We start from the raw sequence: 15,495 nt of genomic DNA, 5'->3' as shown, positions 1-15,495 counted from the left end.
AGGGCCTGCCTGGAACCGGGCGGGAGGAGGCCGGGCGAGGACAAGGAAAGGGCGATTTGGCGGCTCCCCCCGCCTCCCCAACTGCGCGCAGAGGCGAGGTTTGGTAGCAAACGAAAAGATGAGAAGAGATAGCGAGGAAACGGGAGAGCTAAGGACGAAATAAAAATCACAGTGAAAATGAAAAAGAAAACCACACTGAGGCCTAGAACGGGGACAGATCAAAAAGAGTAAAACATAGGCATGAAAAGACAAAAAGAAACACTCGTAGGACAAGGCAAGTGAGATGGATGCAGAAATTCGTACTTGGGAAAGATGTAGAAAAGATGGAAACGGGCGGGGGGAGAAAAAAGAGGGGAGGAGATGTTGGAAGAATTCAGAGAAATCCAGCGTACTTTTCCCAACGCCCCACGCACGGTGACTTCCTTACCTTCTCACCCCGGGTTCGACCCCTCCACGCCTGCTCCCCCCTCAGCCCCAGCCCCATTCCCAGATCTTTGGACTGGGAAAGCCTGGAGTCCGCCGTGACGTCAGCGGGCAGCTTTGGGCCTGGTCTCTGCTGCCCCCGAGAGGTCCTCCTCGGTACTGCCAGAGCGGGGGTGGGAGAGGAGGACCAGCCACCATTGGGAGGATCAGTTTGGGGGAGACACCCCGTGCAGACGGCTAAGGGAAAAGGGGAGCACTAAGACCCAGGGGTACTGGAGGACCGAAGCAACGACCTGGAAGAGGAGGAGGAGCAGGCAGTTGGGTGGGGGGCTGGGAGCCATTTGGTACCTTGGTAGCATCCGAAACAGAATCTGCCATAACGACAGAAATGGCCAGTCAATCCCAGGGTATCCAGCAGCTCCTGCAAGCGGAGAAACGAGCGGCTGAAAAGGTGGCAGATGCCAGAAAGAGTGAGTCTCCTCCTCCCTCCCTTAGGAGTCTGGAAAGAAAATTGAGGGTGTGTGGACAGCAAACATTTGAGTCCTTAGGAAAACCCAAGCCGGGTGGGGAGAGAGCTGAGGGCTAGGGTGGCTGATTAGAAGGTAAGAAATGGGTATTAGAATCTAGCACCTGGTTGGCTGAGAGAAGGCAGAATAACTTTCTGGAAAGGACTGACCCCTACTATCCCATTTTGTGGAGAGTTCACCCCCATTCCCTGTCCTTTCTTTTGCTTCCAGGGAAGGCCCGGCGTCTGAAACAGGCAAAGGAGGAGGCCCAGATGGAAGTGGAACAGTACCGCCGAGAGCGAGAGCTGGAATTCCAGAGCAAACAGCAGGCAGTGAGTCTGGGGAGAGTGGGGGATGGCACCCTGGAGTGCAAGTTGGTGGGTGCATCTGGTGAGGTGTGTACAGGGTGATTCTACAAGAAAATAAGATGGTGAAGGACAGAAGGGGATCCTGGTGGGGACCACGACATTGGTCAAACTTTGTTGATATTTAAGAGAGTCTGGGCGTTTTGAAGGACTTGAACAGCTTGTGGGGGGACTACCACAGTCTGTGTGGAGTGATGACATTTGGGGTGGAGAGCAGAGTTCTGTTGTCGTGGGTGGAGAGGGTGGGGATCGTACAGTCTGTTTTAGGATGCAGTTGCATGTCAGGTCTTGGAGGAAAAGGGATTGTGTTGCTCTCCTTGGTATCTGAATATTTCCGTGGGATGGTTGGTTTTGGACAGGGTCTTTCTCCCTGGCCTTGCTCCAGGATCTTTCCCTCCACATGCCTGGACTCTCTTTCTGTGTTTCTTCCTTTCTCTTTTCTACCCCTTCCTCACCCCCAGGCCATGGGCTCCCAGGGGAACCTGTCCGCAGAAGTGGAGCAGGCTACAAAGCGCCAGGTGCAGGGCATGCAGAGCTCTCAGCAGAAAAACCGCGAACGTGTCCTGGCCCAGCTTCTTGGCATGGTCTGTGATGTCAGGCCCCAGGTCCACCCCAACTACCGGATTGCTGCCTAGGACAAACCCTAGGGCCTGACTCCTGCTTAAAAGAAATCCCCAAATCAGAATCACCTCCCACCCTAATCCCTCTCTCCTTTCCATTGCCGAGAAATTCTAGGAGGCAAGCCCCAATAATTCTCCTGTGAAATATAGGCATCAGGCTCAGACCTGAATCTCCTTATTGTTCTTTGACCCTCACTGGGACCTTGTAAACTCCCAGGTCACCCTCACCCAACCCCTCTGTGAAATTTGTAGCATGGAGAAGCACGGATGTAGAAAACATCCTGGCCCCAGAGCCCAGCAGACTTGATTCCCTCTCCTCACACTGCTATTTGTTGGCTGTGCAACCAGGACAAGCTGCTTAACCTGTAGCCTCAGTGTCCTCCTTTGCGACACTGGAACAACAATGCCTACCTTTCAGGGTTGCTGCAGTGATTAGGAATCATTCTGAAAAGAGCCTAGCATGGTTTCTGGCATGTGGTCGCTATGATTTAATTAATGGTAACCCTGTGATATTATTACCACCCCATGTCCAACTGCCAAAACCTAAACACAGCTGTTTCCTCACTTCTGTCTGTGGTCTAATTCTACTCATTCATTCTGTGACTCTGGTAATTCTTTGAAGAACTGGTTCTTCCCACCTCTCTTTTCCCAGAGACCTTATGATCCCTGAAAAGGTAAAATGATGATTTCATTTAGCTCCTTTGCTGCAGTTCCAGAAAGGTGCATTTCTTAGCCTCTCTTTTGTCTGTTTTACGTTGGTCTTTCTCTTTATTAGATTTCTCTCTTTTCTTATTACCCCAAAGACCCATCAGATATTCACTGCTTCCTGAGATCTGAAGTGATGCTGCGTCACCGTGTATGCATGGACTTCCTTTGTAACAATAAAAACTGCTGTCAATAAAATGATTATGGGCAAATCCTTTTGTTTCATCATTTCTCATTTTCAGCCACTCTCTTGTGTCTTGTTTCTGTAGTCCCCAAACACCCCAAAGAGCTGTCCTTTGAAACTTGTTGGAGAAACATAGCAAACAATATGTTATTATTTCTCTAAAGTGATTCCCGGTTTGGGAACTTGAGTACTATAGATGGCAACTGTAGAGAAAAGCTGGAGTGTAGGAACAAGCACATTGCCCCTTTGTTAACCAAAGAGGCTCGGGCTATAATAAGAACGAAATGTATTTATTTGAGCAAAAGGACAGCACTAACACTCCCATAGATGCAGATTCAGGTAACTACTCAAACTGCTCTCTGAGAGAACAAAGAAAGGCAGGGTTTATAAAAGCAAAAACCACAAAGTGCAGTTCTTTCATGCAAATGAAGGATTACTGGTTTGGGATTGATTGGTTCCAATATGCAAATAAGGGAGGTGAAAACGAGGAGGAGAAGGTCAAGTCCATGTGTCCCTGAAGCAGTTCCAAGATATTTATGACTCAGCCTTGAACTGAGTTTAGCAACAGGTTAGCAACTTCATAGCAGCTCTGAGAACTGCAGCTTCTTTGGTGGCCTCCAACTCTGTTTTAGGTGACTCTCTTAGCAGTGCTTATTCCATTTTATTTTCTACACTATCACCTTGCTTTATTTTTCTTCATAGCACTTACTACTACTTGACATATTTTTGTGTGGTCTCCCCTGTTATGTGAACTCTGTGATGGCAGGGCTGTTCACTTCTGTGTCCCCAGATCCTAGGATAGCACTTGGGACGGGGTAGACCGGATAAATACTGTTTAATAAATTGATACTTAAGGTTGGAAAAACTGCTCTTCTATGACACCATCGTTGGATCACTTACTGTATTTCTCTTGGCCACAGAAAACAAGCCTGCTTCCTGAAGGACTTGAACCAATGAGGTAATCAGTAGTGCATTTTATTAACCACACTGTTGAAGCAGGGAGGCAGGAGACAGTAGAGAATAAGAGGTGTTTACACCCTGGCTGTCACCTTATTAGCTGTATTACTTCCTACGTGTTGCTTTATTCTCTAAGTCTGGGCTTGTTAATAGAATGGGAATAATGGTCCCTACTCCTTCGTGTTAAATGATTGTGTAATAACAATTAAAGGGCCAAACGTTTGTTGTCATTCTTGTCAAGCAGCAGACATCACGTCTGACTTCTATAGCATATCAAAGACGAGAGTTTCAAATGCTCCATTCAGGAAAAAATCCAGGCAGAACAATGGGGCTATTGAGGGCGGGGCTAAGAACATTCTGGTCGCGTTAACAATACTTATGGAATGTTGCATAACCCTTAAGCCCTATCATTTATTTTTAACACTTGGGCCAATCTAGACCCCCTCTCCCACTCAGTGAGTTCAGGTCGCCTTGACTCGCAGCCCGTGCCCGCCAGCTTAGGGCCCTTGGGTCATGGGCCAACACTACTTTTGGGCAAATGCCAGTCCATGGTCCCCAAGGCTGCGAAAACGACAAGAACAGGACACCCGAGCACGGATCACTGCTTCAGCTGAGCTGGGGGCTGACGTTCCCCAGCTCCAGCGCGGACGCCCCCGGGTCACCTTGACTACCGCCCCAAGGACCCCGTGGGAACCGCAGCCTCGCCAGCAGCGTCCCTCGCCACGGGGGGGGGTGCCCAGAGAGAAAGCCTGCGTGGCAAGGACCTAAACGAGGAGGTGAGGGGCATGAAGAAAAGTGGGACAAGAGAAAGAAGGTATCAGTGGGAGGGGATGCTAGTTTCCTTTAATGTCTTTCGTTACTAGCGAAGGCGTTAGAAGTGGCTTTAAAAAAAATTTCAGACAGGCAGTTTCTAAAGGCAACCCCGGAGCGCTCGGAACTACAGAGCTGTGGAAGGTCCTTCTTTCCGTCCCCCGCGCCTGCACTCTGGCAGCGGAGAAGGCGGGAGGCCGGGCGAGGGGGAAACTGGGAACCGGAAGTGAAGGCAGATTGCCTCCTTCGTCGCTGTTGGTGCCGCCATACGCGTTCGCCTTGCTCAGGTAAGGTTTGGCCTTCTTTACCATCCATTTTCATCTGCGTTTCTCTGCAGCCATCCTATTGCATGGACTCCTGATACCCCTTCCACAGGCTATGGCCTGGTCTCTGGGGCCTACTTGGGTCGTTATTTCCATCACTTGCATCCCTTTTTAAGAGCAAAGAGCTCCTGGGGGGAGGTAGGGAAGCTAGAAAGGCTCAATCCAAGATGGTGGCCTCGGCGCCATTGTGTTTCCTTAGATCGCCGCTCCTCCGCGGGCCTGTCGTTTACTGGAGGCCCCAGCGACGGTGAGAGGCGGCGCTAGGCATCTGATGGTCCCCGGCATTTTGCAGAGGGCGGGGCTCTTTTCCCCTCCCTCTCATTTCTGGGTCCTCTGGGCCCGCGGTGGGACCAGGAGGAGGAGCCCCTTCTGGGCCTAGGCGGGCTTCTCACCTTGATGTGCCCCCCTTTACTTGGAGCGCTTTGCAGGTGCTTTAGGGGGATGCCCTTGGTGTTTTTCGGGAGGGAGCCTCAGTGCGGAGTAAGGCGGCGGCGGAGGCCGCTCGGTGCAGGTTCCCTTCAGGCCGCGCGTCGCCCTCCCGGCTGCCACCTTCTTAATCGCTGCGCGGTGGCGAGAGGACTTTCTCCCTTACCGCCCGCCCCGCGTCGTTGGTTAATTACACCGGGATTTTTAAGTCGCAGGTGGACGTTCCTGAGGAGCGGGAGGCTGGTGAGCTGTGGGAGGTGAATGCAGCCACATGATGTTTTCATTTTGAGGAGTGAGCGCTCTGCGCAGTGATGACCTTCATCTATCACCCTTGACTGATGGCTGCCACGCTGGGGTTGACAGTTCGAGAGTCAGGGACAGCGCAGGGTCTTCCTTGAGGATTTTTCAGGGTTTGCCCCATCGCCTCCATTCTCCCCTCCCGCGCTCATATTCTGCTTTTCGTTACCTGTTCGTTTTCCTCACTGTCCCTTACAGGCGAGGAGTTCATAAGCCTTCGCCCCTCTGATCCTAACCTTGCTGGGAGCCTGGGACCTGACCCCCGCCCCTGGAACTACTTTTCCCATTCCCCGTATTACTCTTGTGTTTTGTGTTTCTTCCTTCCTTTTATGTCCAGGTAGAGGTTTCATAGTTTAGGGAAAGTGGGAAGGATGTGGGGATGGAAGAGAGATGGCGAAGGCTCTGCTCATGACTGATTTTTTTTCTGTTTTTGTTTTCCCCCCTAGCTCTTCTGTCAGAAACTAGTGTGTCTCCTCTTCTATTCCCTAAGCCCCCGCTTTCCTCCTCCCCTGTTTTCACTTACTCTGCGTGAACCATTCAGAGACCCCTCCCCTTCTCCCCCTGCCGGCCCAGTTATGGCAGAGAACGATGTGGACAATGAGCTCTTGGACTATGAAGACGATGAGGTGGAGACCGCAGCTGGGGGAGACGGTGCTGAGGCCCCTGCCAAGAAGGACGTTAAGGGCTCCTACGTCTCCATCCATAGCTCTGGCTTTCGAGACTTTCTGCTCAAGCCAGAGTTGCTGCGGGCCATTGTCGACTGTGGCTTCGAGCATCCCTCAGAAGGTAAATTTTCTCTTGGGCATAGAGTACTCATTAGACACTTTGATGATCCTAAAACAGATGTGTTCCTGGTCCTTCAGTGATACAGACATATTTAGGATAGACCAGGAAATAAGGAAGTACCAGAAGTACCAGAAACTATTTTAGCGGCAGAAGAGGTTTATATTGGCTGGTCTTTTATTTGTGGTAGCATGAAAGTGCTGGTGATCCAAAAGCAACTTAGAGGCCTGCTGTTCGTTTTTGTGACTGGCTGTTTTCCTTGTCTGCTAGTTTCTAATTTTGTCACTTTGACTTGTAATTTTAAATTCCAGAGAGGAGCTCGTGGCACCTTTAGTTCTCCTCTCTTGGGTCAGGCTCACTCTGATTTCTGGAAACCTTTATGGTTGTTCTAAAGGTGGCTGCCTTCTGGGTCAGATACCAAGTCCTTCATTTAGTCCAAGGTTGTAGGGTTGTATGACCTAAAGCATGGCAGTCTAAGTAGGAGAAATGGCCTGTGGCAGGCACTCAAATGTCATGGATTGTTTAAGATTAAGGAAAATAAGGACAGAGAGAAGCACTTAAGGTGAGCGGTTGGTAAGTTGCAGGTGGCTTGTTAGGAGGGGATGGTGGTTGTAGGGGGTTGGTCAGAACTAGAGGAAGCTTAAGCTAGAAGGAACTAGGAGGGTCTGATTTGAAGATGAGTTTGATTGATTGAAGGAGCCTGGAGATAGAAAGTATCTGGGAATTGACAAGAACCATTTAAGAATTCACTGGCAAGAAATGGGTTTGGGTGGTGGAAAAGGTTATCTGGAGACTGAAGCCTAATTTATTTTTTCTTCTACATTTAGTTCAGCATGAGTGCATCCCTCAGGCCATTCTGGGAATGGATGTCTTATGCCAGGCCAAGTCAGGCATGGGAAAGACGGCAGTGTTTGTGCTGGCCACACTGCAACAGCTGGAGCCAGTTACTGGGCAGGTACAGTTGGGGAGAGTACTGGGGAGGGCATTTTGTTAGGAATGTTTGGGCAGGGTGTTTTTAGCTCAGCTACATGGTGCATTCAGAACTGTGAGTGCTTGTTGCTAAGATGATCTCTGTCCCCCTTGAGGCCCTGGGGAATATTTTGTAATAATTATGGGGTTAATGATTTAGATCTCAGAGTTGGAATCATTTATGATCTGCCAGGTATGCTTTTGTGACAGTCACTTCCCCAGTGGGATAGTGAAGGGATTTACTGTCTTTCCATCTGCTTACCCTCAAGGTGTCTGTGCTGGTGATGTGTCACACTCGGGAGCTGGCTTTTCAGATCAGCAAGGAGTATGAGCGCTTCTCTAAATACATGCCCAATGTCAAGGTAAGCCAAGGTAGAGAGACCGGGGAGAGTGAGGGTGTGGGCAGTTGGAGGCATTGGGGACTTACAGACCAGCAGTCTTCATGCCAAGCAGATGCTAAATACACATGAATCTCAGTTACGTCTAATAGATAGTAAGTTCTTGCAAACTTTGTTGTATAAGAGATTTACATTCTAGGGCTTATGATTTACATTATAACGTCAGAGATGCATACTATACTAATTTTGCAGAGGCTTTAATTTCCGTTGGTTTTTTTTAAACACTAAATATGCTTGTGCAACAGGAGACTGGGTGGTTGGTCTGTGTAGGAAGCTTACTGCTTCCTTACGCTGACACTTTGATTCATTTCAATGTGCTTTGGTTGACAGTTTGAGAATTATGGGGTGTATGGCAAGAGAAGGCTGAAAACTCCAAAATGGCTGTAGTGTGATGAAAATTTTGAGAATTCTTTAAAGTGGCAGAAAATTGAAAGATGTCTGGGAGCCACAACAAAGTTGGCTTGAGTTCTCCATTACATAACCTTGATGTGTATAGCCTCCAACCTTCCTGGCTAGGAGCTGTGAAGAATAGTACTTTTTGTTCAGATTGTTACAATTTTTTCCGTTATTTTACATATATATGTGCATATATATGCACACACACATACATACATTCACACACACACACTTTTGTAGTTGATATTTTTTTCTTTTGGAGAGAGAGAAAGAAACATGATGTGAGAATGAAACATTGATTCAGCTGCCTCTTGCACACCTCTTACCAGGGATTGAGCTCACAACCCTGTTACTATATTTTAAAAATAATTTAAAATACGGAAGTAGAACTGGTAGTACCTGCATGGTAAAAATGCTTCAGTAATCTGGAAGGCTTTACAATGAAAAGATTTGTGTTCTTCCATCTCTAACCCTACTTCACAGAAGATAATCTCTTAACTTTTTTTGAAAGTTATGATGGGTCTGTGAAAACAAGTATTAAGCACTGTTTTCTCAATTTATCAACTTACAGGCCTTTTTGACTTAGCTCATTTACATTGTTCCTTTTGAAACAATAATTTTAATTCTCCAAGTATGGTTGGAATGCTGTATACATGTAGGTGTCCATGTTAATGTATATCTCTACTTTTATACTGTATCAATAGTGTTTACTTTCTGTCTTTTCTCCTAGCAGTCTTGTCTAGGTTGATTCTAAAACTTGGAAACCAGGAGAGAGTTTCCATTGTTATGACTATGGAAACATTTATTGTTGAGCTCTGTGGTGTCAAGATGAAATATCAATTGTCATGATATTTTCTTTTGCCCAAAACTATGCTACAGTGACTTGAAGAGGCTGGGCCAGTTCTACAGAATGTCCTTTTTAACTTTTTTTTTTTTTTTTTAAACCCTCACCTGAGGATATGTTTTTCATTGATTTTTGTTTTTGAGAGAGAAACATTGATGTGAGAGAGAGACAATGATCAGGTGTCTCCTGTATTGCACCCTGACCGGAATCAAACCCACAGTCTTTTTGGTGTATGGGACGATTCTCTAACCATGCTCTAACCAAGCCACCCTGCTGGAGCTTGTCTGGTTCCTCCTTTATGGTGGTGGTTGGCTTGTACTTTTCTCCCAATATTTCCTGTAAACTGAAATTTTTTGACAGGAATTCTTCATAGGTGATGCTGTGTACCTCCTGTTTTGTTGTAAACCTGGGTGTCCCACATTTTGATTTTAGGTTTACTATAGAATTAGGGTCATGATAGCCTGATTCCTTGATTGATCTCCCCCCAAAGAAACTAGAAAGCAGTTTTTGGTGTTACACTGCACTAAGTCCCAGGTCCTCAGAAACCATTCTCCTAATGGTTTTAATGTGGTGTAATATGTTTAGCCTGAATCAGTAATTTCATAGGGTTTGTACAGAGCAGTTTAAATATCTAGGTTGAGTTAGGATAACTTGATGTCCCATGAGCTGTGGTGTACTTGACACTGCTGTTCTCATTCTTGCAGTGAAGCCTAGTGTTGAAGTCATGGGAAGGAAGGTGGTTAGGTTAAGGCAGAGGAACTGAATGCTGGTCCTAACTGCCCAGATTAGTCATGTAACTTTGGGCATGTCACTTTTGTTTTTTAGCCTCAATGTTTGGGGATATAGTAATTTTAGATTAGATGATCTCTAATGTTCCTTTTAGCTCTGAAATGTTCTAAGAATTTGTTTGGATCGAACTGAAAGGATGGGAACTATGGGGAGATTGGAATCGTCATTTCATTGTGAGACACTCTTTCTCCTGGGCTGGCAGGTTGCTGTGTTTTTTGGTGGTCTGTCTATCAAGAAGGATGAAGAGGTGCTGAAGAAGAACTGCCCGCATATCGTCGTGGGGACCCCTGGCCGCATCCTAGCCTTGGCTCGAAATAAGAGCCTCAACCTCAAACACATTAAACACTTTATCTTGGATGAATGTGATAAGATGCTTGAACAGCTCGGTGAGTGGCAATGCTGGGACTGGACTTGTTACTTGGCAGTTGCCTTTTGGAACCAAATGATTCTTGTTTGATACAGGAGCACTGTAGTGCATATGCCTTTTAAGCAGCTTGGTGCTCCGGGAGGATGATGTCCTTCTTGGTCTCCCATTCTGTGCTAGATGTTTTTTTATCTTTGAGAGGAGGGACTTCACAGATCATGGATATCAGTTCCACCACCCTTTATAGGTTCCTACTGGGGGTCAGAGGGGAAATACTAAACTGAAGGAGGGGATGGCCTACCCTTCTGACAGCCTTAGTACAGCATATCATCATTTCCAGCTGAAGAGAGTGTTGCTGGGTGTTTGTGTGGCTTGGTATTCTGGTGTGCTAAGGGGTTAAAGAAAATTTTCTCTAAGAACTCAAATTTGGTGAGTGAGAGAATGGTGATGGACAATAGCCTTATGATCTTTGGCTATTTTAGATTGCAAGCTATAAGGTGGACTCAAGTAGAGATGTCTTACTTGCCTGGCTGGTAGGAAGGTGTGATCGAGAGAAAGTAGGGAGTGGACTCTTGACAGCTGGAATGTAATAGGTGTGCTGTATTTGTAACTATCCGGGGCTTGGGAGAGCAGTAGGGATAAAGGACTTGTAAAGTGTTTTTCAAAGGTCTTATCCTTGGGCGCCTCCCGTGGTGGGCTAGTCCCTCTTTTGTAGTTGTAGCCTTTGGGGTTTCATCGTATTTCTTGCCTGGTTAAAACCTACAGAGCTGGAATCTGATCCCAAATCTTGATTCCAAATTCATTGCTCTACCTATTGTATTATTACTATGGATATAATTTCATGAGGGGTGGAGGAAATAGAGACCTGAGGCAAATCTTCCCTTGAATTGACTCTTGCTTACACATCTTTTTCTTGTAGACATGCGTCGGGATGTCCAGGAAATTTTTCGCATGACCCCCCATGAGAAGCAGGTCATGATGTTCAGTGCTACCTTGAGCAAAGAGATCCGTCCAGTCTGCCGCAAGTTCATGCAAGACGTAAATACCCTTCTACCTTCTCTTCCTCCACTCCCTGCCCACTGCCTCCTCCCCTTCCGTGCCCTCTTCCTCCAGACTCCCTTGTCCTTCAAGCGCCAAGAAGGGGGCACGAGCCCATCTGGGAGTGATGACTCCTTGAAGAGACATGCAGAGGCAGAGACAGCTAGCATTAGGGTCTGCGCGGGTGCCAGGGAAATTCCGGAAGACTTGGTCGGGTTAACGTGAGAGCGGGTAGTGTTCGACTTTTTTTTTTTAATCACAGCATTTTTGAACCTCTTCTCCCTTTTGGGGGAGGGCAGGGTTTTCTGCCCTACCACCCATCCATCGTCTCCTACATATCCCCTACAGCCACGCACCCTCAAGGTGGCATCGAGCATACAACTGGAGCCTTCTGCTCCCCAAAACTCATAACCTCCCGGTGGCAGGAGAGCAAGACAGGGACAGACAGATGGCAGGGCATGTCCAAAAGAAGAGCAAACAGCACAAATGAATCTGCTCCCTCCCCACCTCCAGGGGTGGGGGCCTTTGGCACCTCAGTCCCCGATCCCCTACTCCTTCCCACCGAACCTCCTCGCACCCACGTGGAACCTCGGTTGATGTGAGCCATGAGCTGGTTGATGTGAGCCATGAGCCGGCAGCAGAGAGAAGCACTGTGGCGCAGCGGGGGAATTCAGACGGCACCCGGCGGTGGATGGCGGCAGCGGAGGCCGCGGGGAAACCTGACCAGGAAGCTGAGGACCAAACCAGCCTCTTTTTCTGTTCCCGGTTTTTTTCCTGAACCCAAGGCGTGCCGTGCTCCTTGTTTCCCCCATATGTGTTGGGGTGGGGAGGGGTGTCCTGAATGGGCTGGTAGATTTTTTTTTTCCCTTTTGTTTAATAGGGGAGAGGGGTATAGGAAAGGTAAAGTGAGGTGCTCTACTTGGTGTAACCAGGTGGGCTAGGGATTGGGGCTAGGCAGCCCGTTGTGTAAGCAGTGGAGTGTGTTGTTTACCTCCCTGCTCTGCTCCTCCCATGGGATAACTCCTTGTCTGTAGCTGGACTTGGGGCTGCAATGAGTTTTGAAGAAGGCCATGGAACTTCTTTTTGGAAAGCCTGCCTTTGCTAGCCTGCCCTCTGCGATTGGCTTCTAGTTGTCTCCTATGACATATCGGTTCCTGAAGTCTTGGAACCTGGGTCTTTTTTTTTTTTAATATTTTTTTTTAATTTTAGAGAGAGGAAGGGAGAAGGGGAGAGAGAGATAGAAACATCAATGATGAGAGGAATTGATCGGCTGCCTCCTGCACTCCCCTGTTTGGGATAAAGCTGGCAACTGAGGCATATGCCCTGACCGGGAATTGAACCGTGACCTCCTGGTTCATAGTCAGCACTCAACCACTGAGCCATGCCAGCCGGGCGGAACCTGGGTCTTAATGTTAACTATGTTCCCAAGTTAGTGAAGAGTGCTAGGAAATCTGGGCTCTGGAGTTGGGTTTTGTGTTGGTCTCTTTTTTTAATTAAAATTTTTTAATTTGCCTTTTTTAATGCTACCTTCCTCCCCTTCAAGGGTAAAAAGATAAGTGCATATCTGCAATTCTGAATTGCTTAGCACCACTCACTGATGCCTTCCATGTGACACTGCCGATGGTGTGAGTTTCAGCTCAGAGAGCAGTCTCATCTGGAGCTATGCCCTGTGGTCCAGGGCAAATTGTTACTTGAGTAATTTTTGCTTCTCCTTTCATGGCGTTCTGATGATGTCCATCGTAGCATTCCATCTTCTTAACGGAGATATGACCCGCCTAGTGCAGAGAACACTCTGATGGACAGTCCTTGACCTTCCCCCACATTCTTATACTTGCTCTGATGGAATTATTCTGATGTTGAGTCAGTATTTCCCATCATTTCCCGAGTGTTTGGGTCATGTTCTCCCTTTGAGAATCTTTTATTTATTTTTCCTTCCCCACATCCATTTGAGGTAATGGCATCTTGCTGTTGAGTGGTTTCTCTGCTCCTTTTTCTCCCTGCAAAGTTCTTTCCATGACAGTTTCCAGTTGGGCAGTCTTATAATTCCCCTGATAGGGAGGAAATTAGGTCAAAGGTGGAAGAGACCATATGAAAATGGGGATGTTTTGGGGGGTGGGGTGAAGTTTTCAGTTTTCTCTCTTCCCATTCCCCCCATGGGGTGTATTGGAGATCAACTTCCTCCACCCCCCCAGGTTTAACCCCCCCGCTCTGCCCTCCTCCCGTTCCCCACCCCTTCCTCCCCCCCCCCCCCCAGCCAATGGAGATCTTCGTGGATGATGAGACGAAGCTGACGCTGCATGGCTTGCAGCAGTACTACGTGAAACTGAAGGACAACGAGAAGAACCGGAAGCTCTTTGACCTTTTGGATGTCCTTGAGTTCAACCAGGTCAGTTCAAGGTCCATTGGGAGAAGGAGCAGGTTTCCAACTGTAGCAGAAATCTTTATTCAATACCCTGTTATTGAGGAAACCACATAAATGATGTGAGAGAGTGGTGGAGATGCTCCCTTAAGTGAAATCCTTTTTTAAGTCCTCACCCAAGTATGTTTTTATTGATTTGAGAGAGAGAGCATGAGCAATTGGTTGCCTCCATGTATGTGACCTGACTGGGAATCGAACCCACAACCTATTTTGTGTATACCGGACAGTGCTCCTACCAACCAAGCCTCCCAGCCAGGGCTTAAGTGAAGTTCTTTTAAATGAGAATATAAATGTCTTGGAGCTGAGCACGAGCAAGGTGAGAACTGCTTTTCTGTTCCATTGCTAGCACAGATAGGTACTTAATAAATAAGCTCAGTAAATAAACCTCAAAGAAATAAAATCCTTAAAGGGTTTTAATTAGGTGGTAAAAGTTGTGAAATACCTTGATTATACTGTTAGGTTCTTATATTTGTTTTTCTTGTACTATTTACTGAGGAGATGTTTTATCACTTTATGTTATGTAGTTTATTTGCACTAAAATCTACCTAGAATTAGGATAAAGTTACATTTAGAGAAGAAGAAACATGAGAAATTCCTTTAAACTAATTACTGAAAACTTTCATACAACATCATACATGCATGGACCCACATTTCTACACACACGTGCACACACGCACAGGTGGTGATCTTTGTGAAGTCTGTGCAGCGCTGCATCGCCCTGGCCCAGCTCCTGGTGGAGCAGAACTTCCCAGCCATCGCCATCCACCGTGGGATGCCCCAGGAGGAGAGGTGAGCAGGAAATGGGGAAGATGTTTTGTGTCCTTGGGAGACTATTGAGAGAAGGAACTCTCAACATTTTTCTAATTTCCTTTCTCACAAAGGCTTTCTCGGTATCAGCAGTTTAAAGATTTTCAACGACGAATTCTTGTGGCTACCAACCTATTCGGCCGAGGCATGGACATTGAGCGAGTGAACATTGCCTTTAACTATGACATGCCTGAGGATTCCGACACCTACCTGCATCGGGTAAGCCCCGCACCCACAAGGCCTTTCAGGGACCTCTCCCACCCCCGTATTTTCTGTCTTTATAGCACACATTTTCATCCCTCCCTTTGGGCGTTTTATTCCTTGGAGTCTTCCAGTCTTGCCTTCTGTCTCCTCCTAGGTGGCCAGAGCAGGCCGGTTTGGCACCAAGGGATTGGCCATCACGTTTGTGTCAGATGAGAATGATGCCAAGATCCTCAATGATGTGCAGGATCGCTTTGAGGTCAATATTAGTGAGCTGCCCGATGAGATAGACATCTCCTCCTACAGTGAGTACTGGGAACCGGTTCCCCCAATGCATGTAATTCTCCTTGTTCCTTATTGTGTTTGTCTGAAGTCCCATTATGTGGGTAAAGCCCGTAGTACATAATGGGCGCCTGACAAGTTCACACCCCCCTGATCTCGATGCTGTATTGGGATGTTCTGTTCACCTTTATATGGGATCTTGTCTCTCATCAAATTATTTCTTTCCCCATTCCCAAGTCTGCCCTTTAGACGCAGACACCACACAGACATCTGCGTGTATGGGCGTGTGTGTTTCTGCCAACCTCTTCTTTTTATGTATTATTCTAACTGTCATTTTCTCTTCAGTTGAACAGACACGATAGAGGGCTGATCCGCCTGTTCTGGAATGTGACAGTCTTGTCCCTCTTCAGATGACACCAGGCGTGGGGGTGAAGGAGACACTACTGCCACCTACCCCTGACAAGCCCCAAGCCCACCCCATGCCTTCCCTCTTTACACCCCATGCCTTCCCTCTTTTGCATCACCACTTCTAAATCCCCATTTCCTTATTTGTCAGAAATTTTTTTAACAAAACTAAAAAACACATGTG

General features: G+C 47.4%; 2 protein-coding genes across 5 annotated transcripts; both read left to right on the top strand.

Moving 5' to 3' along the window:
• The first annotated feature begins 19 nt into the window (after positions 1–19).
• Positions 20–2,834, top strand: ATP6V1G2 (ATPase H+ transporting V1 subunit G2). 2 transcript variants are annotated; one of them, XM_081141165.1, is made up of 3 exons: positions 20–893; positions 1,161–1,261; positions 1,756–2,834. In XM_081141165.1, exons 1-3 carry the CDS (start codon positions 812–814, stop codon positions 1,927–1,929), a joined length of 357 nt encoding a protein of 118 aa, XP_080997291.1. In that variant the 5' UTR covers positions 20–811; the 3' UTR covers positions 1,930–2,834. The 2 variants fall into 2 exon arrangements, with proteins under 2 accessions (XP_080997291.1, XP_080997292.1); XM_081141166.1 differs by having other exon boundaries at positions 22–274; positions 1,756–2,833.
• Positions 2,835–4,216: 1,382 nt separating this feature from the next.
• DDX39B (DExD-box helicase 39B) lies at positions 4,217–15,494 on the top strand. 3 transcript variants are annotated; one of them, XM_081141154.1, is made up of 12 exons: positions 4,217–4,536; positions 4,660–4,857; positions 6,063–6,402; positions 7,227–7,354; positions 7,638–7,730; positions 9,998–10,181; positions 11,079–11,197; positions 13,452–13,583; positions 14,296–14,405; positions 14,498–14,642; positions 14,782–14,929; positions 15,252–15,494. In XM_081141154.1, exons 3-12 carry the CDS (start codon positions 6,192–6,194, stop codon positions 15,266–15,268), a joined length of 1,287 nt encoding a protein of 428 aa, XP_080997280.1. In that variant the 5' UTR covers positions 4,217–4,536; positions 4,660–4,857; positions 6,063–6,191; the 3' UTR covers positions 15,269–15,494. The 3 variants fall into 3 exon arrangements, with proteins under 3 accessions (XP_080997280.1, XP_080997281.1, XP_080997282.1); XM_081141155.1 differs by having other exon boundaries at positions 4,489–4,857; XM_081141156.1 differs by lacking the exon at positions 4,217–4,536 and having other exon boundaries at positions 4,852–5,140.
• Position 15,495: the final 1 nt, after the last annotated feature.

This window comes from Miniopterus schreibersii, assembly GCF_964146895.1.
Source record: "Miniopterus schreibersii genome assembly, chromosome: 6".
NCBI lineage: Eukaryota > Metazoa > Chordata > Mammalia > Chiroptera > Miniopteridae > Miniopterus > Miniopterus schreibersii.
The sequence above is the reverse complement of the archived record's forward strand: the minus strand, read 5'-3'. Positions and strand labels throughout refer to the sequence as shown.

Coding starts and splice junctions, on each gene's coding strand:
- DDX39B (XM_081141154.1), top strand. CDS start 6,192: ATGGCAGAGAACGATGTGGACAATGAGCTCTTGGACTATGAAGACGAT. Junction 7,731..9,997: donor AATACATGCCCAATGTCAAG/GTAAGCCAAGGT, acceptor CTGGGCTGGCAG/GTTGCTGTGTTTTTTGGTGG. Junction 14,406..14,497: donor GGGATGCCCCAGGAGGAGAG/GTGAGCAGGAAA, acceptor TTTCTCACAAAG/GCTTTCTCGGTATCAGCAGT.
- ATP6V1G2 (XM_081141165.1), top strand. CDS start 812: ATGGCCAGTCAATCCCAGGGTATCCAGCAGCTCCTGCAAGCGGAGAAA. Junction 894..1,160: donor GGTGGCAGATGCCAGAAAGA/GTGAGTCTCCTC, acceptor TTTTGCTTCCAG/GGAAGGCCCGGCGTCTGAAA. Junction 1,262..1,755: donor TCCAGAGCAAACAGCAGGCA/GTGAGTCTGGGG, acceptor CCTCACCCCCAG/GCCATGGGCTCCCAGGGGAA.